Raw genomic sequence first — 24,606 nt, forward strand, 5'->3', positions numbered from 1 at the left:
CTGTCTTTAATTAAAGGAAACGTTCTCTCTATCTCTAGTTTCTGTTAGATGTCGACACTGTTAGCTTTGTGGGACTGTGACATCTTAAAAAATGTTCAAATTTAAATTCCTCCCACTACTAGTTCTGCCCGTTCTCGTGCGCTACTTGGATGTTATGAGGCGTGTCTGTGTGCCTCAGGTACACTATTTCTTCGTCCCTCTGGGTGGTGTTGGGGAGCAATTCTCCTTCCATAAAATAATCCAGTTGCCGTTATTTTGGCTGCTTTTGTACCTCTCGGTATTACTGAAACACTGTTGTGTGAAGTAAACGTGCAGTTTACGCTGATCAATACGGAATCCTTTTACGGAGTCCTTTTATTTACATGGCTATTTACACACCGGTAGGAATAATACCTTAAAAGATTCCCACAGATGCGCGGCGTATGAATAATATGCAATTTGTTGTGGCGAAGATTGTCAACGTCTTTTTGCGAAAGCTTTACTCGAAGCTCTCGAAGCTCTTGAATGCTGTCTGGCTGTATCATGACAAACAAAACAAATGTTCTCTCTCGGCTCAAAGTGTGCCGTCGGTAGGGATTCGCGGGTAAACAATTGTGCCAAAGTATTTAGATTCAAGAGTAGCAACTACAGAATGTTGCATTGGGCATATTCTTTAAATATAACCTAGCAGCTTTTACTTAAAAGTCAAATGTTTATTGGAATTACAGCCACAGACCATTGGTTCCATTTTTAAACTTAACGTTATAATTAAATAAATATCAAACTTAATCTGCAACTTAAGAATAAATACTGCTGCCGTCTAAATACGTCGCGGAATGTTTCCATCCAAACACGTTGCGAGTGTTTTAATTGAAGAAGAAACTAGTTTTAGGCACCTGAGTATGTGTTACCACTTAACATTTGATGGTATCGCTGTTTATAGTTAAAAAATATTATAAACCGTTATCAAATAAATAAAGGTCCCCTGTAAAATAATCTACAATTTTTTCTAAAATGTTATGTGTTTCATGTTTAAAAAAAGAATATCAAATGAAAAATTACAATCAAAAACTATTGTTGAACTCTCTTCTATTCAACGCAATTTTTGCTTCGAATAAATATTTTTTTCATGTATTTTTTAAATATAAATATATTTAATATATATTTTTAATCAATGTGTTTGTAGCATAGGACACAACAAAAATCGATTATTTGTGTCTCGCGTCGTCTCGCTATCGTACGGCGCGTAGAGTGCTTCCCTTTAAATGAGCCGGCCGGTGAGAAAACGAGCCGAGTGGCGTGAGCGGGCGCGTTGCAAGTAAACGTGGTTTTGCGATATCTTGTTGCGGATTTTAAATAAAATTATTCAAAATGAAGGGCGACAAGAATGTTGACATTCAGGCCCTGAAGGATATGGCCAATAAGCTAAGAATCGACAGCATCATCGCCACAAATGCTTCAAAATCAGGGTATGTTGTTTGAGGTTATCACTTGCACTACCATGAAGGTCTAATGAAGGTTAGAAAGAAGCGTCTCCTATTGCAAGCCAATGCATAGTTTAGCAGTTAAAATGCCTAGGTTCTATTTCAATTTCATTGATTGCTGTAGTACTAGGTCATGTAGCTTTTGTGGTACACAACACCGCTAACCCTAAAATTTTCCATGCTGTTCTACTAACAAGTTTTTTTCATAAAATTCTAACAGGATTTCTTAAATTAAAAGAATGAATGTTTAATATACTTTGTACATTTTGTAATGAACATTTTTGTATGCACATATTTGTGCATAACGTTGACGATGCTATGGATAGTAAAGGTCACCTATTGACAAAATTTAAATAAACCACTCGACTTCGTTATAAATTCAAATGTTGGTTGACCAATGCTTTTTCGTAACGCGGGAAGGGTAGGAATATTTTTGTCTCATTTTCTTTACTCACTTGTATCTTACAATTAAAAAGATTGCTCAATGTGCAACTTTAAAGACAGTTTTATTTGTTCAAAGCAAGCGAGACATCTGTACCAATTAACTATTCATATACTATCATTTGTTTGAATGTTAATCCTTAAAGTTAATTTTTAAATATCAGTAATGGTCAAAATGCATAATGTATAGGGAACAAAAATATTTCTTATAGCTAATTTTCAAATAGAGTTTATGAAGTGACTTTGTCCTTATTTAACCTTCAATTTGATTCTGCCTAACCAATTATATTTACATAAGTAGTTAGTTGTTGATATTGATAAGTAAATCTTACAAAAGTATTATATATGATGACTATGCATTTTACCTGACTCTAGCTTGTACCACTACATGCTGGTTTAATTTTCTATCATTGTTTGTATGTTACTTTATTCACAGAATCTTATATCTGAATGGAATATTATAAATAATTTTTTAGTTAAAAATGGAATAAAACTCATTGCACTATAGTGGCAACCTATGATAAAACTATGTTTATTTATTTCTCTGTAATTATCATCTATGGGACACTTATGTCCAGCTGTGAACATTGGATAGCTAAAATAATAAGGATTATATCTTCTAGAACTCTCTCTTCTGATTTTGTATTTTTACAGATATGTAAAAGATTTATTTATTGCTTTCATGCTTAAAATAATAATTTATTCTGCAATTCATGTTTATGGCGTTAGATGAAGTAAATGGTATGTTATAAAAATGTTTGGTTTTGTGATTGTTTCCCTAGAAATTCGAAAAAAGTATTTTATATCATAAACCTATAAAGATCTGTGATTCAGAGTGCCATTTATTTTTACATATATATTATACGCATGTTACAAGTATTAAGTTTTATAAGAGATGATAAAAATATTTTAAATAACTATTGTGTGTGTAATGCATTCATTATATGTGGTATAATCTCACAAGGTTATTTACAAGTGAAGTTTATAATATATTTGTAATGAGTCGTAGCAAGTGGTATTCCTATCCTATAGAATTTTGCTTGGTTTACTCAATGGCTGACCACATTGGCAAACTCAGTTTTCACCAAGCCATGAGACTTATGCTTGGGACTTGTCTATAAATTTGAGTCAGGAATGAGGACATCCATAGATGAAGGATGGCCGCTGGGGCTAATTGCCATGGCATGACCATTTTTGTTGTCCCTATATTTTACATGCACAAATTTAGGGTTTATTTGCTGAACAGTTGCCAAGGCACTGTTTGATATTACACTCCTTAAAATTAGAGATACTTGTATAGTCTGTGTATAATTTTATGTCTTCTGTTGTTTGTACTGTTTGCATTTTGTGTTGGCTTGCGAGAGGTTGAGCAACTTAAACCACTGTGTATGTACATATATGTAAACATTTTTAACGTCATACAGTTTAGGTTTAAGTATCTGGACCAACCTGGATTAGGTTTTATAATGCAAAGTTTTATAAAGCAGTAAATATAATTCTGTAATAAATAAAAAAAAAAGTTACATATTGTTTCTGTCTTGACTCCATGTGATGCGAGACGCGTGGGGTAGTATCAGATACCGCGAAGGAGCGAAAGCCGCCACGTCATCACTGCCCGCGCGCTAATGTCATTTCATTATCGTTTCATATTTTATTTGATTCTCATCGCCAAGGTCGACGCAATTGTTACATCATCGAATAACATTAACGAAGGCTGTTGTTTCAAGCCGATCTCTACCTTACGCCTAAACACATTAGGTGCATGTTACTAATTTTTTTTTTTTGCTATAAAATTTCCACCTCGGCCGCGATCGTTATCGAGCTATATTCATTAAAAAAATTAATTATCATGTTGATTTTATTAGTACACTTTGTCTTTTGTTCTGATTGGTGTCCGAAAGTACTACGACTTAATCGGTTGTGGTCGAACTACACAAATACACGTTTATTAAACTAGTGACACTAAATTTTCGTAAACTAATAATAAAACAGCCTTCTATTATGAAATCCCTGAAAAAATCTCAATAACCGTAAATTTGCATACTGTTAATTTAAGATTTAAAACCAAGATGTTCTTTATTCGAACTACCTGTTACAAGCACTTTCGAATTGTCAAACAACAAAATGTCGGCATTGTTGTGCCTACAAGAAGGTACCACCGGCTCGGAAGGCAGTTCTGCTAAGAGCCGGCGAGAAACTCGACAGTTGCTCTTTACAAATATACGTTTTATAAAGAGCGCGCGACAATAATTAGCTTCCTGAGCGAGCAGCGACAACATTTAATTCCACGCATTCACATCAATACAGTATTAATATTTTTTTAATTTCTCCAGTGACAGATCTCAAACAGTTTGTTAATTTTATTGTACATACATATACCATGTGCTTAAATGATTTATTTGATTTTTGAATACTAAAACTAGGAGTATATAACTTATTTTTTTATACTGTTTCTAAAATAATTTTATGTTTCTGCTGACAAACAAAACATTATAGTTATATTGCGACGCGACCGTAACAATACAGGCTTTATTAAAAATGTCTCGCACACATTCCCGAGCTCCCGTGTAGTTAATTGTTATTGATATTCAATAATAAAGCCAATTTTTGTATTAAAGGTATATAGGGGTTAAACATGCCTGTGATTGGTGTCATGCTGTTGGTTCACGGGGCTATTAGACAATATGTAATTGGAGAATTAGAGTTAAATTATATACATTTAAAAAAAACTTTTAAGTTAAACGGTTTTTTGATACCCATATTGTGGTGGTTGTGGAAAAATATGTACCTAATCCGCCATATTGGAACGGCGTCCATCTTGAATTTTAAATTTTGACATAATCATCGTGTTTTACTAGTGTAGCCCTTTCATCTTATACCCATATTGAGATTTTGTATCAGCGGCCATCTTAGATTTATAATGTCATTGCTTTTATTATATTGTATTGTCATCTAAATTAAATGTGTGTACCAAATTTCAGATCAATCTGACAACGGGAAGGTGCTTAAATTTCAATTTCTAATTTTGATCCAAATAAATTCCGTACGGGTCGAACTAAATAAAACCGTTTATAAAGTAGCCATCTAGTTTCTTGTCAGGTTATTCTCATCAACAATCTGGCAGTTGACTGTGTATATATACATATTTAAATGTACGTTATATAAATGTCTTGACTTTTAAAATAATAAATATCTGTGTCTTATACTACCTCACTATTGTGACCTACTAGACCGGTTTAGCTGGCGAGTCAGAACGGTTGAGTGGAAGACAATGAGTCTAGGATGTAACTTAGTCTAGGTGTCGATTTCTCGTGGGCACAATGGGCGCGGCATCTGCCCTCGTGCGCAGCCTGGCGTGACTTCGTAGTCGAACTGAATAACTGCGCACAATGCACCTAAAGGGACTATTGTCGGCGACCAGCGGTGCGCATTCGACCTGCTCGGGGCCTGTTTCACTGAACTTGACTAGTGTTAGTCAACGGCTATCATTCTTTAATATTAATCTTAAAGCATCTATTACTATTATTATCACTTGGCGTCCCGCATGTAAGGTGTTGTGTACTGGATCCTCTCGGATGTCTTGTCGGGACTCTATGCCTGAAATCATTGACAGCTTAAACCCAGGTCTCCTCTAGGGCCCCTTTGCTCTGTGTCACTTCATGTAGCGCCTGCTTACGCAGTTCAATAATATTTCGTGCGACGTAACGACCAGAGCTGAAGTACCTAAGGAAGCTAAGCGTTGCCTGCTCTGCCCGCCTCAAGGCAACGGAATCATTTAATGCATATAATAAAATAACAGTGTAGATCCTGATAAAGAAATAGTCAACAGAACTTTTAATAAGCAGCCTGTTCTCGTCTGTGTGAAAGAACAAACTAAATTTTCGATTCGCTTGTATAAGGTGGCGCAAAAGTAATGTCATAATGTGAACTTAATTCATACAAATGACTGCAGATATACTCCATGGCATATATACATCATAAATGTCAAAACGCAGTGACATTTGCCGGCATTTGCAAAAAATAAGGCGCATTCACATTATGACATTAATTTTGCGTCAACTGTTTTCAAATATATATTTATTTTAGGTGACCGAGAGTCACGGGCTTTTTGCCATTAAATCACTGGCAACGCAATAAATATTCAAAGTATAAAAAAGATACAGATAAGCAAATCAAAAAAAGAAGATAAAGATAAGCACGAAAGCAAGCATGTAACCCGAACGGTGCCGGCTAGTGATGGCTCGCAAAGAAGTTAAATCGATTAAAAGTAGCTGCACAGATTAAATAAATTGGTCTACTGACGTTAGTTTCGTCTATTTTTAATCTGTATAATGATAGATCGAAGTTTGTATATGTACTTTAATTTGCTTTCAATTATTGCATGGTACACCCTAACCAAATAGGTTTCAGAATTAATAACTTAATCATATATTAGAAGAAAAAGTCATAAAAATTCTATTACAACTACATATTACAATTATTGTTTACTATGACCCTGGAGATTTTTTTGCCTAAAATTAAGGGTTCATTCTAATAGAAAAATAAATTAATGTAACACATTTCAGAGCGATCACTGTGCACGATGATTAGATTAGATATTACCAATTGCCTCCCCTAGATATATCTAAGAGGGGGTATATCGTACGAGTAATACACAAATTAGGCAGGCAGATGGCGATTCCAATGTGGTGTTATTGCACGCAGAGGAAACTGCTACTTCATCCTCTAGAAATTTGTTAATGAAAAGTTACAATCATGTATGAATAATAAGATTATATCTCGGGAAGCGAACCCACTACCACTACCCGATCCGCTACCACTACCACTACCTAATTACATTGACGTTATCAAACACCCTGTATATTTTTTTTTTATTAGGAAGTAATTGAATATTACTTTATTGGTAAAGATTTTGCAGGTTGGAAGGGGTAGGGTACTTTTGACTACGAAATACGAGTCCTGTAGATATTTATAACAGTCCGAAAGTTAAGTACCTCTGGTTAAGGGGGTAAATATTTAATGGAATCAGGCGTTATTTTGCGGAAGTCCATCCTAAGTCAGAAAAGGACCAATATTTAGCTTCCGCACATTCCGATTACTGCCAAACACAGAAAACTCTGTGTAACATACTCCTGAAGATGCCCAGTGGAGGGGTGAAACACGTGTTGAGTGATTTGATGGTGGCAGTTGTGTAATACGCATTGTTTGCCGCATGCGCATTTATCAGCGGGCTGGCGGGCGGTGCACTTTGTTGCACAACTACCACTGCATGTGCGGAAGTGGCTAAATATTGGTCCTTTTCTTATTAAGAAGGTAAATATTAGGATGCCTTTCAACTTGCGAACTGAAGCGGTAACTTGACCTCAGAGTGGCAGTATCCATTGCAAGAAGTCAATACGCGGCCAAAAAAACCGCCTCAATATATTCAAATATAATATTCTTTCACAAATCTTCGATAGAATGCATCTTCTATCGACGTCGAGGTGAATGTAACGCCTGTTCGGATGACAAGTCTCAGATCTGAGAAAATCAGGCGAAAAAAACTTAACTCCTATATGAAAGCCAAAGACTTTGAAATTCCTCCTAGTTATTGTTATTGCTGTGTAGTTGCGCACGCGCAACGGAGGGAGTGGAGGACCGGGTCGCGACCTCAGCGCGGGCGACGACCCCGGCTATACTAGGACTTATATACACGCTATAGAAATTGTTTTTCGTCGCTGCCAAACATATAATTTGATTATTGCGACTGTTTTACTAACAAATATATATGTGTTGTAAACCAACACCTTTTTTGAAGGTCGCAGAGTCGCTGTATATGCTATTGTGATGATTTTAAAGCGGGCCTATGGTTTGCAGCGGGGGTCTATGGCTGATATGACAAGATATATATTTATACAAGATATTACGATGTGTTTGCTCATCACGAATCTTTCCAACCGAATGTCAGAAAGCTAAGGATATAGTTTACGGAATTTCACCCGAAAAGTGGATGACAGGGCGTTCATTAAAATTTATGTTTTGAAAGTGTAGCTCTTATATTGAAAATATTTTTTATAAAATTTATTCAATTTTTTAAAAGATGTATTGATACTCTTTTGTATTCTTTATAAAAATAATTCTCTTAATCGATATGTAATTATCAATGGAGATAAATTAATTCTAAGTATTCGTGGTACATGGATCAGCAAATGCAGCGTAGGGCGTGCATCCGTTATGTGGATAGACGGACTTTGACGTTCAGGTCGCCAGAGGACACCAAACCAACGGTTCTGCAGAGAAGAGACTCATGTCCAGAATTGGACGATTCCTTTCATCGAACCGTCAATACAATCGATGCTGATGATCCGTGTGTTCGGCAGGCACCCCACATCATGCTCGTCGATGGCGGAGATCATGTCGGTGCTGTTCTTCCATACCATGCGCTACAAGGTGTCCGCGCCGCGTGACCCATCCGCCGACCGCTTCATCCTCTCCAAGGTAAGAAGTCATGTTTTTTGGGTTTTCCCCACACTGCGTCAGGCATGTATTCTTCCGAGCAGACATGACATCCTAAGGATTTCTAGCCGGTATGACTCGCCTCTTTTGTGCCAGTGTTTACGGAAGTCTATGTCTACTTTTAAAATTGCTTTTTAATGTATTTCTCTCTATAATCAGCCAAAAACCTTCAATTAAATTTGTTGATCAGTTTGTACTAGTTTTTGTATTTGATTTGTTGTTTAAAATATACAAAATACTAATCCATTACTAACATAGCCTTTAAGTAAAAATTGTCACTAATTTATGGACTCACGATAATTTATTATTATTAACATTTTAGTATTGTATAGTAAAATATACTTTAAAAACAAAATCAAACTGTCCTCGTAGATTTCACGAGCACATTGGCACCGATTTGACTTTGACCTCTCGTCCTATGAAGCCGATACATAACATATAATGTCACCAGGGAAACATAGTAATCTTAGGTCTTTGTAATACCAAATTGGATTTCTTCCGAAGATTCGGATTTATAATCGAGCTGTGAATTTGATGTTTTTAAGCTTATCAATTTGTTTCTGTACATTCCGTATGAATCTTATCACTTTCGATAAATTTACTCCATCATGAAGCGGGTAGGCTCAGACAATGCCGGCATCCAATAACTATTGTTAGTTCACCGAGATGATATTGAATCATAAAAGTCTTTAAATCCAGCGGAGGCGAGGTTACGTAAGAACTGACACGACTACTCCATGTTTTGATTAATTGGTGCCTCCTTAGAGTTCAAGTATTGTCTGATAAAAGTCTCCAACGTAGACCTAGGTTGATGACGAATAGACGATCGAATAACAGATTTCGGGGCGCCGGTGGACTAGGATTGCACATATTATGAAATCCTCTCGACCAAATACTATGGATAAGAACCTTTAAGGAGTAATGTGATATTTAATGGAATCAGACGTTACCTCGCGGATGTCCATCCTAAGTAAGAAAAGGACCAATATTTAGCCACTTCCGCACATGCAGTGGTAGTCGTGCAATAAAATGTACCGCCTGCCAGCCCGCTGATAAATGCGTATGCGGCAAACAATGCGAATCACACACGTGTTTCACCCCTCCACGTGTAATGTGATGTTCCAAGTTCCAGTTCCAAGCACTGCTTACGCCACAATATGCCAAGGTACAGCTCGCACTCAAACACAGATCTAACTGAAAAGTTTCTGTCGGTGCCATATATCCCTAACCGTGGAAATAGGAACAGAGCACAAGTCAAGCAAAACTAGTTCCCCAGCTATATTTATAATGGACCAGTTTCAAAATTTAGCTTTAGGTACTCGTGCAGCTATATTTCTACCATATTCCCAAAATTACAAAAAATGTGAAGATCAAATCTAATTGAAAATTTGCGTAGCCAAGTCAACCTTTGTATATTTTCACTATAATTGTAAACCCTCAAATTTTTGTCTTCACAATGTAGTTCTCCGACGAATCTCCTTTAGACCTCTGTGAGATGACCTAAAAAACTTTGTGAACAGTTTACTTTTCAATACATATATAATAAATTCTGAACACAAGCTGCATAATTACATGACAAGTTCATATTCAATACCTACCTACTGTCAGTCGACATCCAAAGTTTAACTGCATCGCATGGCCACCGAGCAATCGATCTCCCGTCGGAGGTGCGGAGGTGCGGCAGATAACGCGAAGGCCACGAACTCTATATCTAATCGCGCGCCGGCAGCGAACTTTCTAGAACTTACGGAAGTATTTCATTCACCCAAAAGGTTTATAAATCTACATATGCCATCTATATAGGCCATTACATTCTGAAAGTATCTCAAGTTCTAACTGGTTAATAATTACTCGGTTGTCCGAAATTGCACACAGACCAAACCTTTTCGACTCGGTATCTATAGTTATCTCGTGTTATTTCAGTAATATATAAAAATAAATAAGGATTTTCAATCTGTTTGTCTTCACAACTTTTAACATTTATTCCTTTTTACTGGCCCTGATAGTGACAGAACTGAAGATTAGGATCTGTAAGACAACACGTGCTTATATCTTGAATTAAGCGTGTCTTTTTACATTGCTTAAAAAATCATCTCAATTAGACGAACAGATAATGATAATAATTTTAATGGATGATTAATTATATAGGCGAAGTTAAAATAAAACCGACTGTTTTACTAGGTACAGCCTGTCTCAAATGTCATTCACTACACTGGGAATACATTTGAATTAACACTATGGCGTGCAGCGTAACGGCACTGAAAGTTTAGATGAAAAAAAATAAAGACGACTTAAATTACTACTAGATTATAGTCATTTGAAGGAGTTTAGTTTGTGGATAGGACAAATTTACAATTAAGGTTTTTTGATAAACCAAGAGGTTCTCGAGTGGCGTCAAGGAGCCGATGGAGGCTGTGTCGATTGGCCCCCACTAGATGAACAGAACAATTTTTGGAAAAGACCTATGCTGAGAGATAATTTAAAAAACATTTTCAGGGCCACGCGGCACCCATCCTATACGCCGCGTGGGCAGAGGCAGGCCTCTTCCCCGTGGACGAGCTGAAGAATCTCCGTAAGCTGGACTCCGACCTCGAGGGCCACCCGACCCCAAGGTTGAGCTTCGTGGACGTGGGCACGGGCTCGTTGGGTCAGGGCTTGGCCGTCGCCGCCGGTATGGCCTACGTCGGCAAGTACTTCGACCAGGCGCCCTACAGGTGAGTGCGACGACTGCAGCTGCTACAAAATAAGTTGATACATTTCATTTCAATATCACGGACTCGTCGCTCGGTCCCACGGACATGGTATTACCCTTGTGTTCCTGAAAAATATTCAACCATAATTTTAGTGATAATGTCGATTCGTCCAAAATTTTCTAACGGTTCACTTCAAGTTATAATTGAGTGATGGTTGCTAATATTAGTAAATCAACTAGTAACTTTCCGTTATTTGATTTAAATTCACGGTTTTATTATTTTTGTTTTTAAAATATCATTTACATTGGTATTTTTCTCTCCTGTTTCAAAAATAAATCACATAAATTTTGATTGTTATAATTGACCTTATTAATCGGATCCCTTATAAACAAGTGTAATGACCTACGAAATGATATACTTTCAGTGTGTACTATATATTTGTCATATAAACAAACTGTTAACCGGCAGGGTGTACTGCCTGGTGGGCGACGGGGAGGCGGCCGAGGGCAGCATCTGGGAGTCTCTGCACTTCGCCAGCCACTACAAGCTAGATAACCTCGTGGTCATCTTCGACGTCAACCGTCTCGGCCAATCCGAGCCCACTTCGCTGCAGCATCAGGTGAATACCTTCATGTGTCCAAGTCAATCCGCTGGTGGTGTATGATATTACGTAACTGAAGGAGGCCATTAAAGAAATTTATACAAAAAAAAACTTGAGTTTAATGCGGGTTCTTTATGGTGAACCCTCATAACCATGTATTTAAGCTGAAGGATGGCATTATGTGAGAACTTAATTTGATTATAGATTCTATCAAAGTCAATAATAATATCACACAATAACTGTTATTAAATATATTTAAAAAAGCTTTGAATGACATTTGTTAGTTAAATCAGTTAATAAATGAGGTTAGATTTACCAAGACTTATGTAGTTCAAAAACAACAGTTTATTTTGATGTTGTTATACTATTTCGTAATAATCATAGTTGCTTAATGATTAAAAATGTGTCAGTCGGCTCGGCAACAGGCCTCGCAAGGCATATGGCGGTCAGAGGTCGCCTGATATCGTGTGTTTACGTCCTTACCGCTCTGCAATACGTGATCGCTCACGTAACACGACGGATAATAACATTTCGTAATTAACTTTTTGAGATAAAAATTACCTATCGATTGATATTGGTTTTATTGCATAGAATGTGGGCACAAGGTGGTCATGAATCAATGTAGGAGATAATTCCAATCGAGTTCCTGTTAATACTCGCTGTGGCAGCTCAGTTCAGATAAGGACATCTGCCCCTTGGCAGCCGAGGTCACCGACGTAGCTCGAAGCTCGAAGAATTCTGAAGACGTATGAAGTGGCAGTAGGCGGGGCTAATCGCTCGTGCGGCCGATGACGGTTGGGGCTGAAAGGTTTTCGAGTAGCAGCCATGAGCCTGTAAATAACGGTGGCAAATATAGATATCTTTAATTGTAATGCAATTCATTAAGGTAACTTAGAAGTTCTGAACAATAATGTATAATCAACAACATCATTACAGTTATAGTCCACTGAACATAAGCCTCCCACAGAGATTTCCTTTAGAGACGGTAGAAAGTGACCTTTATCCACAGACATGTTGGGATTGTCTGTAGATACTGTGGTCTACAGACAATCCCAACAAATTTGTTTGTCCGTCATGTAGGTAGACATCCTTTTTGCCAGTCTGGTCTCCACTCCAGAACCTGAAACCCTCAGCGACCATATGCGTGCTATCATCTGCTCACTGCCACTTCAACTTGCCGATTCGCGTTAATCTCATTGCTGATTAAATCTCCATGCTTTTCTGAGTGTCTGTGTACATGCCAATGTTATATTAAATATCTATACATGTTTGACTGCACGCGCCCCAATGTCCGCAGCTCGCTAGTTGCGTCGCGCGGGGCTGCGTGCTACAGCAAAGCGTTTGTCGTACTCACTCGACCGCTGTCGGTCGACGTGGCCAGTAGCATTCGAACAAACTCTATTCCTCTCTATTAATTCTCCTTTCCTACTGCACCTGCACAATTGGTCACAATGAATCTCCTGTATATAACTCTTGGTATTCAATTTCAATAGATGGATGTATATGCTGCCCGATTGAAAGCTTTCGGTCTAAACACCCTCATCGTGGACGGGCATGACGTTTCGGAGCTGGTGAAGGCGTTCGACGAAGCAGCCACCGTAAGCGGCAAGCCCACAGCCGTCGTCGCAAAGACCTTCAAGGGCAGGGGCTTCCCCGGCATCGAGGATGCGGAGAACTGGCACGGAAAGGCGCTGGGTGCCGAAGGGGAGAAGATTATCAAGGTATGAAAAGGTTTTATCACTCTGAAATAAAACTAAAAAACAATAATATTAACTATTAACAACTATATAATTCCCTGTATTTTAATATAAAACAAATATAAATTGATCTTAGAATATACATATCCCTCGCCTTTCCTAGCCCCTCCTTGAAGAGCTCCGATGATCTCCAGAGACCTCTACCATTCACGGTACTTTTATATAACATTTTCTATTACATAATAAAATGACAAAATAATAATTTTAAATTATAGTTTTAGTTTAGTACTTGAAAATTAAAATGTACCCTACATGTTTAACTCTTTTACTGTCAATGTATGGTACACTTGTGCAAAAATCCATAGTTTTAAAAATAATGAGATAATATTAGAAAATTTTGATAATAATATACTAAAATTAATTATTGTAAACTCGTACTATCAATAGTTAATTAAAAATAAATGAAAGTAACAAATTTTGTAGTGATCACTCTATTTGTTTGTACAGTGTGTATCATACATTCACCCCTGTAAAGCTTTTACACCTGTAATTAATAATCCCCATAGTTTTAGTGATTAAAAGGAAGACAAGAAATGTAGTTTGATAATTGATTAATGACGTTAGTCAGTAGAAAAGTCATTATAATGTGTTGTTGTTTTGTTGGTCCAGCACCTGCAGTCCCAGATCAAGAACCCGTCGCTGAGCCTGAAGCCGCGCGCGCCGCTGGCGGAGGCTCCGGCGGTGCACATCGCGGACGTGTCGCTGTCGGCGCCGCCCAGCTACAAGAAGGGCGAGCTGGTGGCCACGCGCCTCGCGTACGGTACCGCGCTCAAGAAGATCGCCGACACCAACATGAGGTTGGTCACTACCCTCAAAATTTGGTACAGCTCGTGCGATCCCTTTAGTCCAACTCTAATTTCATTTTAAAGTAAATTTCCCAGTATTGTGTAAAGGCCCATTCCAGGGTTTTAGCATCTGTGCTAAACAAAATTTGTCACTCTGTCATATAATAATATACGATTTACTATAAATTAATAAAAATGTTCAAGGAGGCAAAAAGTATGTCATAAAAATGATGGGGATCACCCAACCAACCATTGTACGTCAAACATTAATCCCTAGCGCTGTCTCGCTCGCACAGTACCTACACGCTGACCTGTGCGGGTTCACTCACCCACGCGTTGTACTACGCAAAATGTATAAATATTGCGGCAAAATAAATAAGCCAAATGAAGTAAAAGAAGCGTAGGAACAAGCCAAGAGAGAATCAAGAACTAAATCGATTATCAATGATCAACTGGCAAATTTAAATACAGTGTTTCTTATATGTTTAATGATCATTTTCTCAAAGACAACCACAAAATTATAAAATTTTAATAGGAAATTATTTTTTATATTGCTATCCCAGGCAGTCGCTCACATTATTGTATTCATTTAATAATATTAGTCATTTTGGAATATAGCGACGTAAAGAGAACTATGTCAGAAGCCCAATGTAATAAAAGATCAATTAAGTTTCCGTGTAATGACAGCCTTTACTTACATTTTAAAGCAAATAAATGCTGTTATTGTATATTCTTTCAGATTTATACATATAATTAACATGTTGAAGTGTTTCATATTATTAGTAATATATTATTGATGGGAATGGTAATATAGTTCACATGGACTTAACTTTTAATATTGAAGCAAAACATTGTCTAGCAAATTTAAATGTTTATTTGTTTAGTATAAGTGCAAACCAAATTTATTTTCTCCACTTACACTATTTTTTTATACACAATCACGTTACTAAATACTATACTAGAAACTATTGTGACTACTTTTGTTAAGAATAATATAATTTATAACTTTCTGGCTTGATAACTCACCTTTCATCACCAATGTAGCGATAAACTTATGCATCACCACACTACTGACTGTTCATTTTTCATGTTCACTATTTCCTTTGACATTAAAGCTGCAATTTCTTTTGTATATCATGCACATTTGGACAAGAATACGGTACCGTGTTATATCGAAAAACATTTTGTTTTAATAACTGCAGTAGAGGGACAACCGCACGCGCCCCAATGTCCGCAGCTCGCTAGTTGCGTCGCGCGGGGCCGCGTGCTACAATAAAACGTTTGTCGTACTCACTCGACCGCTGTCGGTCGACGTGGCCAGTAGCATTCGAACATCTCTATTCCACTTTATCTCTTTTGTTCTCTATTCTGTAACTCATCTTTTTAAATTTAATATTTATATATATATATATTATGTATGCTGTATTTTTAGATTTGTCACATTGTGTTGTTATAAAATCAATTAATAAAAACAAAACAATCCTCATTTTAGAGCTGAAGCAGATGGAAGGACTTTCTTATTCATATACACATCCTTCTAAACACATAACTAGACAATGGCATGCATTTCGTATAATTTGCTGCTAGAAAATGTCTGATTATAAAATATGATTAAAAACTAATTGATATTATTTTCGCAGAGTGATCGCGTTGGACGGCGACACCAAGAACTCCACGTTCAGCGACAAGCTGCGCAACGCCTACCCTGAGCGGTGAGTTTACTTAAGTTACATCATATAGATTAATTGAAGCAAACTCCAAGCACCATACGTACAGTGGAAACCTAGTGGTCAAGGTTAGAGGTGGTCACGACTTGCTCAGACATTGACCATACACTATGTTAATTATATTTATGGCCACTGCAAGTAACAATAAAGAAAAATGAAGCAAGGATTGAATTCGCACATATCGAGTGAATTATTACAACTCCTACCCTACTCCTCTCTCTCTTTCTCTGTCTCACACCATGTGTATTTCAAATTAAATATATCTTTATTCAAGTGGCCATTTACACACACTATCATATCTTATCTTGTCAAAGAGGTCAGTGCAATCAGTGAGTAAGCTGCCACTGGTTCAGAATGCTGATCTGCTGAGAAAAACCTGCCAGTTACTCAACAGTTGCACTTTTTAAATAAATTTTTATAATATTTGATTTATACATTATGTCAATCGTGTAAATGAGTCTACAAAGTTCCACTCCTTTGGATTTACTAAAATCTCTTGATTGCTATGATAAGATTTATTTAATAATGTACATTAAATTTTAGATTTAAAACTAAGAAAAGTAAGTTCTTAGATATCTTGCGGAACCTTAAATATATCTAAATGTATTTGTCGTGTGTAATAATATAGGCGGAGGATTGTTTTGATTGGACCCGACAGTCTGTACGAACATTGTGGTTGTGCAGGTTCGTGGAGTGTTTCATCGCTGAGCAGAACATGGTGGGCGTGGCGACGGGCGCCGCGTGCCGCGATCGCACCGTGGCCTTCGCGTCCACCTTTGCTGCCTTCTTCACGCGCACCTTTGACCAGGTATGAGACAGACCTTATTTACCTGACAATAGAAGTCCAATCCGGTGAAATTGAAGTATATATCGACCCGAGCCGAGGTTCTCCCAGTAGCCCTCGAGCCCTTAAAAGAGGTTTTAGGCTAAGCGCCCTGTACAATTGCCTTCTTGGGCAGCAGTGTAAACCAAGTTTAGAAAGTGTAGGAAGTATAATATTATATAGACTTAAAGATGTAAAGTAATGTAGGAATACTATTTGTTAGACTATAAAATATCGGGTGACGATTAATTTGACAGTAGTTAAGAAAGGCAACCCTATGGGGTTCGGTGATCATTTTATACATAAAGTGATCACTGAAATATGTTGCATTCATTTATTTTTTTATTGGAATGTGACAGGCCAAACTTCTGGCAGTAAAAAATGTGTACTCAGATAGCGAGGAATGATTAATTTGAATATGTAACATTCCCATATATTGTTTATTATTTCTGACACATTTTTTGTAAGGGTGTGCAATACATTGACAGCAAATGTGCTATACATTCACCTCTTTTAAAGTTTCTTCACGTCTATAACCATATTTTTTGGTATTAGATCCGCATGGGCGCCATCAGCCAGTCCAACATCAACCTCGCGGGCTCGCACTGCGGCGTCAGCATCGGCGAGGATGGGCCCTCGCAGATGGGGTTGGAGGACCTGGCGCTCTTCCGCGCCGTGCCCACCGCCACCATCTTCTACCCCTCGTTAGTATACCTTCTCTTATGAAAACCAGACTACTTCTGTCAGGACAATGTATGTACCTGATAACATGAAACTCTCAAACCCACAGCTACGAGGAATGTTAAAATTGTGATGTATGATGTGGTGAAGAACGAAGTAAAAATAATTTATGATCAAAATATTCTTTATTCAAATAGGTTGTTACAAGCACTTTCAAATCGTCAATTAACGTAACATATCGGTATTGTTATCCTTATAAAACGATAAAATTAACACGATATTCCCCGCCGGCTTCGCGAGGCTCGCAAAGTCTTCTTTGGGTGTAAATCCATGAAATCCATTCTTGTAGTCTAGTGGTAGTTATTATTAGCGTGTCAAAAATGTTCTGGTTGATTTTTAATGAACACCTTTTAACCCCGCTTACCGGTCAAATATCGTAAAATCTGTTCTTAGTTTATCTCTAATTGCCAAAAGGAATATTTCTACCAAATTTCAATTCTCTAAGCCTTACAGTTCCAGAGACATAGTGATGAGTCAGTACTCAGATGGAAACGCTTGTATAGAGCTACATGTAGAGTAGGGGTGTAATTTAATGTATTGGAGGCGGTGGTTTAATACGAGTATGTGCTGGTGTGGCACAGGGACGCCGTGTCGACGGAGCGCGCCGTGGAGCTGGCGGCCAACACGCGCGGCATCTGCTACCTGCGCACCTCGCGCCCCAACACCGCCGTCATCTACCCCAACGACGAGGTGTTCAAGGTAACTGCACCTAATGACTGCACCCTCTCCAGCTGAAGACATTATACACTGTATGAAACGTGACTCCGGAATAACCAAAAATGTCTTCGGCTATGTCTCTATAAAGTTGATTGTAATTGTTGCACACACTGGAAATCTTGTAGCGATAGTAGAAATTAGCATTGTACGGTGGGATATAAAATACTTCTGTTATAGGTGTTCGGAGGTAAATATAGGTAACACTTACATAAATGTTGTGAAGTGTAAAGGATGATGTGAATTCTCTGTTTAATGTCTCGGACACCATTAAATTAAATGAGATTTTTTTCTCAAGCCACTCTTAAATACGTATTTAGAATTTATGTAAAATGGTTTATAATTTTTATACATATAATATTTATTTAAAACAAATTCAAATATATTAATTTTCTTGTGATGATTAATTCTTTTCAATTTAGTATATAATTATTTGTTTTCAATAAAGATGTTTAATATGTCACAAATAATCTATGAAAAGGCCGCAGCTTGCCGCCTTCTCCTGTTCTAAAGTGATCAAATTCTGTGTCGGGTGATGACCAGTTGTGTTTATATTGCGTGCAGGTGGGTCAAGCCAAGATCGTGCGGCAGAGCAGCAGCGACCGCGTGCTGCTGATCGGCGCGGGCGTGACGCTGCACGAGGCACTGGCCGCCGCCGCCGCGCTGCACCAGCAGGGTGTGTGGCCCCTCCCCCTCTCCCTTACGTTAGACCTGATCATGCTCAGTAGGATTAGCTCATCCTCAACAAAATCCCTATTCGTGTTATTATCCACTTGGAAAGTTTACACTGACCACTTATGCTTGTCATGACAAGAATACTAGAAGTGAATAATTTTATAAAAAGTAAAATCAATTGAAGTGTGTGACTCTTAAAATATTTTGGCCACGAGACTTTATCCAAAATTTCCGTTACTTCTGTCACCCATAGCAAAATGACATTGATTTTTTTTTCTATGTAATTTAAAATATTGAATTAGATGTCTTGAACATTGTTTTAATGTTGCGTGTGCGCAGGCGTGGAGGCGCGCGTCCTGGACCCGTTCACTGTGAAGCCCCTGGACGCGGCCGCCGTGCTGAAGCACGCGCGAGCTGTCGGCGGACGCGTCGTCGTCGTCGAGGACCACTACCAAGCCGGTACGTTCCCTGATAGACTAAACCGACATCCCCCTGTATAAAGTATGGACAAAGAGGAAGCAGGCGTCTAAGACACTGCCTGTAATTATTATCTTAATTATATATTACTTAATAGATAATTACACAGGGCTTTACCCTCCCTGCTGCTTCACATCCTTTATTAATAAGGATTGTAACCCTTTTAGGAGGGTTTGTATGCTAGCAGATAACATAATTATGCTAGGCCATAAGCTTTCCAACGAGTTAAATTGGTTTCTCAGATTATTTACAATTTATTTCATCACTAATTGCTTAACTATTACATTTGCTTAGCCGATACACTCATTCCCTTACTACTTTTGCCTACGTTTCAGTTCATAGACGCCCACTGCAAGGCATATACCTCCCTCTTATATATCTATAGGTAGATATATCATAATCGCTAAGCTTGGCGACCGCAGTGTCATATTATTGCACACAGAGGATGATGATGATGATTTGTGTCCCTTATAATGAATGCACAAAATGTATCTCGGGAATCGAACCCGCGACCTACTATCGCAAGTTTCACTCCTTAACTGCTAGACTACTACTGCTCATGTATCCCTTAACATTTAGCTTACATTTTTTTATAATTCAATTTCAAGTCCTTATTTCAAGAATATCGAGTTTGACGTACAACTGGCATTTAATAATAAAATTATATAATATGTACTGTGCCAGACATTTTTTAACTTATCAAAGGAAAGACCGAATATATCGAGTTCAATTTCGATTTTGTTTTATGAATGGCACATAGTGTAGTATGGTGAGTGGATATGAAGGCAGTTTAGTTTATGTATGCCGACCATTTGTTTTTGTTAATAGTTGACTTTAGTTATTTTTGGGTGTTCGATACTTTTGTGAGATTCTGTTAATTAGTGAGTATTGGGCGCAGGTGGGCTGGGTGAGGCGGTGCTGTCGGCGTTGGCGATGGAACGCGACGTGCTTATGAAACACATCTACGTGGAGGGTGTTCCGCGCTCGGGCCCGCCCGCCGCCTTGCTGGACATGTTTGGCCTGTCTGCACCGCACGTGGCCGCCGCCGCCAAAGCACTCCTCAACGCCTAGCGCGTTCCACCAAGCCCAGCGCTGGGCCTAGCTTCATGCCCCGCGCAGGCCCATCCGTCTCGAGTCTTCCATAACACTGACCCAAAAAATGTGGAACTAAAGTTGTGATAAATTATGTCATATTGTTATGACCCTGCCTATTCCATTAGCGTGTAAGAATAACATTGTTATGCGACGTCGACCGCGATCTGACAGCCGCCGCACAATTTTCGTTTTATTATTACATAGGTTTTTTAAAGCACCCTGTAGATTAGATGCGGTCGAAGCGACGCAAGTTATGAACAAGCTGCGCACCCGTGCACAACGAATCGCACCGTTTGTGTTGCTTGTTATACTTTTGTGTAAAGCCGCGCGTGCGTGTGGAGCGCGGTCCGACGTCGCTCTTTATATCTGTGCAGCGCAGAGCACGCGACCCACATTCCGAACGGACGGACCTCTTGTGCGTCGGCATTTATATACTCCACGTTGAACTTGTTTTAGTTATCAGACTGTTACAAAGCTCAAAGTGCGCGTGCTCTGCGCGGATGTAGTTTTGATGAACGTTTACTGGCCGTACCGCAAGTGCCTTGTGTCAAGTTTTGGAGATGTTTTACTGTAGCCAAGTAAGGATATACATTCTGTTGACGATTATATTGTCACATCAACTAGCATTTATATATTATAGACAGGCACAATATAAACATTAATTATATGTTTTGATATAATAACTGAAGCAGATATTAAATGAAGATATGTACCGTGCATGCAATACCTAAAGCTTTGTTTATTGAGGCTCATAATTTTTCTTGTCCTCTGTTTATCTGTTCCTATCAATAAACCTTTTATGAAGAAATTTCTTGAAGGAAACATACTGGATACTAGGTGTATTTCAGCTAATTTTTCAGTTTTAGTTATACCCACAGTATGTTCCACACGGTATGCATTCTATTGATGACAATAATATCAGTTTGTGTTTATTGTTACATTCCTACTTAATAAGTCCATAAAGCATTCCCGACACCAAATTATCATTCCGCATTAACAACATGGTCTATGGGTGGCTTGCCACCGGTATATATATTCTTGTACCTACACAGTTCAGGCCCGTTATTAGTTTTATCATTTTATTTGTACTCAATTTCATATTTTCCTGCATCATCATGTCAGCCGACAGAGGCCCACTGCGGGGCACGGGATTCCCCCCTAAGATGCCCACAACGTCCGGTCTTGACTGTTGTCGGTTCACTCAATGGGGGGCGTATCCGAGCCGCGTCTACAGTCTCTTCCTGCATGCCGCTTTTATAATTCTTTATTTGGTAATAGGGTAAGCGCTTGTCAGTTCCTGCACAATGCGGAGGGCGTGGGGGGAGAGGGAACACGGGTCGACGCCCTCCTTGTTGTTTTTGCACAGTTTTAATAGACTTATACGAGGTTACGAAATCACTGAAAATGTTTACTAAACGCGTTGCGAGTGATAAATGTTTATCGGCACGAGGGCGTTGTTTCTCAAATAAATCACAGGATCATTGTGTTTTAATTTTTTTAATAAAGTTTTATTAAATATAAATGTGTTTTATTTGAACAGTAAAAACAATACGGCACCGAACAACCGTGCAGCCGCCGTCGCGCGCAACTTACACTAGTGACTAGACAGACTCGCGACGCGCGGGCCGGGACGAACAACTTGTACACAACAACAACAACTGGACACGACACCACACGTACACAACAACTGTAGCGCCCACGCAAGTACGCACAAACAAACACCGTAGCGGGTGACGAACCATTGTCACGTGAACACTACACGACCAACGACCCGCGCTGCGCACCAACGACTGCATATCAATTATTGTTAATGAACAACACGCCACGTCCAAATATTAATATCTTACAAAGACAGTCCTAGCGTTAGAACAAGATTTGTACTTCAGCGAGCCGCCCTCACGAGGCGCCCTCGAAACCTTTACACCCCTCATCAAAACACAGTACTTATGCTAAACAACAGTATTTATGATATAAATGCATCCAGCGACCGCTAGGCGGGCCCCCGACCCTGGTCACACAACATTATGAAAATAGTTCGTGCACTTCTCTCAAGAAATGTCCCGATCGCACTTCAGCCCCAATCCGCAGCGCTCCGGCCCTCCTCGCTCCTGTCGTCCAACTCCCCGGGAAGGTAGTCCTTCCAGCTCCTGAACAAGTAGCGCGTGAACTTCCTGAGCTGTCTGAACTTGCAGTACGTCGCTCCCTCCGCAGACTGCAGCTGCTGAGTTTGTATTAAAAACCCCTTCTCCTTAAACGTCTGCTCTAATTTCTCCCTCTGTAACGTCTTTCGAGACTTTCTCTTTTTCTTATTCATGTCTTCCTTACCGGCGGACGTGGCGACCTGGTCTTCTACTTTAACCGACGTAGACGATTCCACGGAAGCTTCGCTTCTAAGCGCAGGCTCTCTGGGAATGCTCTCACAACTCTTGTTCGCCTTGCCGCCCGTACCGCTGTAGTAACGGAAGTTTCCGCCGGAGTCCACTGAAAGCATCTTCTTCTCCTGTAGCGAGGGCTTGGAGCCGCCGGTGAATTTAAACTTACAAATACTGACTTCCGTGGTCGGTGTGCTCGAGGTCTTCGTGGGCATAGGTGGGATGAAGATAGCCGACCTTTTTCTCTTCACAGGACCCTGTGCGGGATTAGGTGAAGCCCTTTTTATTTTAGTGCTGTCGGGACTTCTCGCCTCTTCCGCTTGCTTAATGACTTTTGGGTCCAGTAGCTCGGAGATTTGTTTGAGTACGAGCTTTTTAGTTCCGTCCGGGGAGGTGGGGGTAGTAGGGGAGGTAGCGCCGGAGAGCGCCTGCTCGGCGTCAGCGTGCGGCGCGGGCAGCTGCCCCGCCGCCGCCAGCCGCTGGTAGTAGAGAAGCTGCGTGTGCAGCGCCAGCGGGTGCATGTAGACGCCCGCGTGGGGCCAGTACACGTAGCCGGGCAGCTTGTCGTCGCCGTCTGCGCCGGCGGAGGCCCGCGCCGGCTCGGACAGCGCGGGCGATGCGGTGCGCGCGCGCCGTGCCGGCTCGGGCGAGCTGCTGGGCGTGGCCGGCGCGACGCTAGTGTTCCTCTGGATCACCGAAATCGCGTTCGGCTGCTCGGCCTTCAGGTCCGCCACGTCGGCGTCCACCTCGCTCTTGACCTCGGGCAGCGACGAGTAAATGTTGCCGAACTTCCTCTGTATCTGCAGCTTGAGATCATGCAAGTCCCTGATGCAGAGGTTGAGCGGCTCGTCGTCACTGTGCAGCGGGCCGGCAGCCGTGCGCGGCGCGTCGGGCATGGGCGCGTCGGGGCTGCACAGGCGCGGCGGCGACTGACTCTCTAGCCGCCTTCTGTTCTCCTGCGTCAGCTTGCGCTCCAACAGGTTGCAGATTATCTTATTCTGCAGGTCGGTCTTCTGCACGAGGGTCGGTTGCTCAGTGTTCCGTTGCGGGGGGCAGATGTCCTGCCGGCTCGCAGGCTGTCCCGGCACTACGGTCCCGTAGTTCTCGTATATAAGATGGCAGATGTCCGCCTTCTTTGGCTTCCTACCGCGTCGAGGCTTGGAGTTGTTGAGCGTCATCTCCCCCATGTAAGGCAGGTCCTCGTAGGTGACGATCCTGCTGGGGGCGATGGCCGGGCTCTTCTTGTTATCGTCGTGCTTGTGGCGCGCAGCGGGCGCGCGGTCGTCACGCGGTGCGGCGAGGCGCTGCGCCCAAGACTTAAAAGTTTCGTTTGTGAACTTGTCGTCGTCGACCTTGGGCTCCGCTTTTGGCTTCTCGGGCGGCTTTGTTTGCTGCTTCGCGTTGGCCTTCTGTAGGCTCTGCTCGTAGTGGTCCAGATACTCCTGGGGTAGCGCCTGGTGGTGGAACTTTAGTTTCCATCGGTTCTTCTGGCGAGCGCGCGCGTGCCGCGGCTTGGCTGGCTGTTGCCGCCCGGCGCGCTCCCTGCTGGCCGACAGCAGCTGCTGCCGCAACAGCTCCTTATTTTCCGCTGCTCTGAAATCAAAATATAATTCCAATTATACTACGTGCATCATTATCACGGTTAAAATTGAAATCAAAATATACAACAGGTGTCTGGTGGCTTATTTGTTTTTGAGGTTAAAAAAAAATTATATTGGACACAGTTTTGATAAAAATATTGATTGAA

General features: G+C 40.2%; 2 protein-coding genes across 4 annotated transcripts in view; one reads left to right on the forward strand and one right to left on the reverse strand.

The window, feature by feature from the left end:
* Positions 1–1,257: 1,257 nt before the first annotated feature.
* LOC137920430 (transketolase-like protein 2) lies at positions 1,258–22,009 on the forward strand. The gene is made up of 13 exons (XM_068763791.1): positions 1,258–1,448; positions 8,264–8,381; positions 10,896–11,113; positions 11,561–11,711; positions 13,187–13,414; positions 14,060–14,247; positions 15,876–15,947; positions 16,647–16,770; positions 17,341–17,489; positions 18,108–18,225; positions 18,805–18,916; positions 19,255–19,374; positions 20,291–22,009. Exons 1-13 carry the CDS (start codon positions 1,351–1,353, stop codon positions 20,461–20,463), a joined length of 1,869 nt encoding a protein of 622 aa, XP_068619892.1. The 5' UTR covers positions 1,258–1,350; the 3' UTR covers positions 20,464–22,009.
* The window catches only part of LOC137920428 (uncharacterized), a 33,239-nt gene continuing 30,615 nt past the window's right edge, over positions 21,983–24,606 (reverse strand). For all 3 annotated transcript variants that reach the window (XM_068763789.1, XM_068763788.1, XM_068763787.1), the window contains exon 3: positions 21,983–24,452. In XM_068763789.1, the coding sequence (XP_068619890.1) occupies positions 22,559–24,452 (1,894 nt within the window). In that variant the 3' untranslated portion in view covers positions 21,983–22,558. The remainder of the gene's footprint in view (positions 24,453–24,606) is intronic.

Source organism: Battus philenor, unplaced genomic scaffold (genome assembly GCF_028537555.1).
Source record: "Battus philenor isolate CCGP_79_NKW_IND1 unplaced genomic scaffold, ilBatPhil1.0.hap1 SCAF_18, whole genome shotgun sequence".
NCBI classification, from domain to species: domain Eukaryota; kingdom Metazoa; phylum Arthropoda; class Insecta; order Lepidoptera; family Papilionidae; genus Battus; species Battus philenor.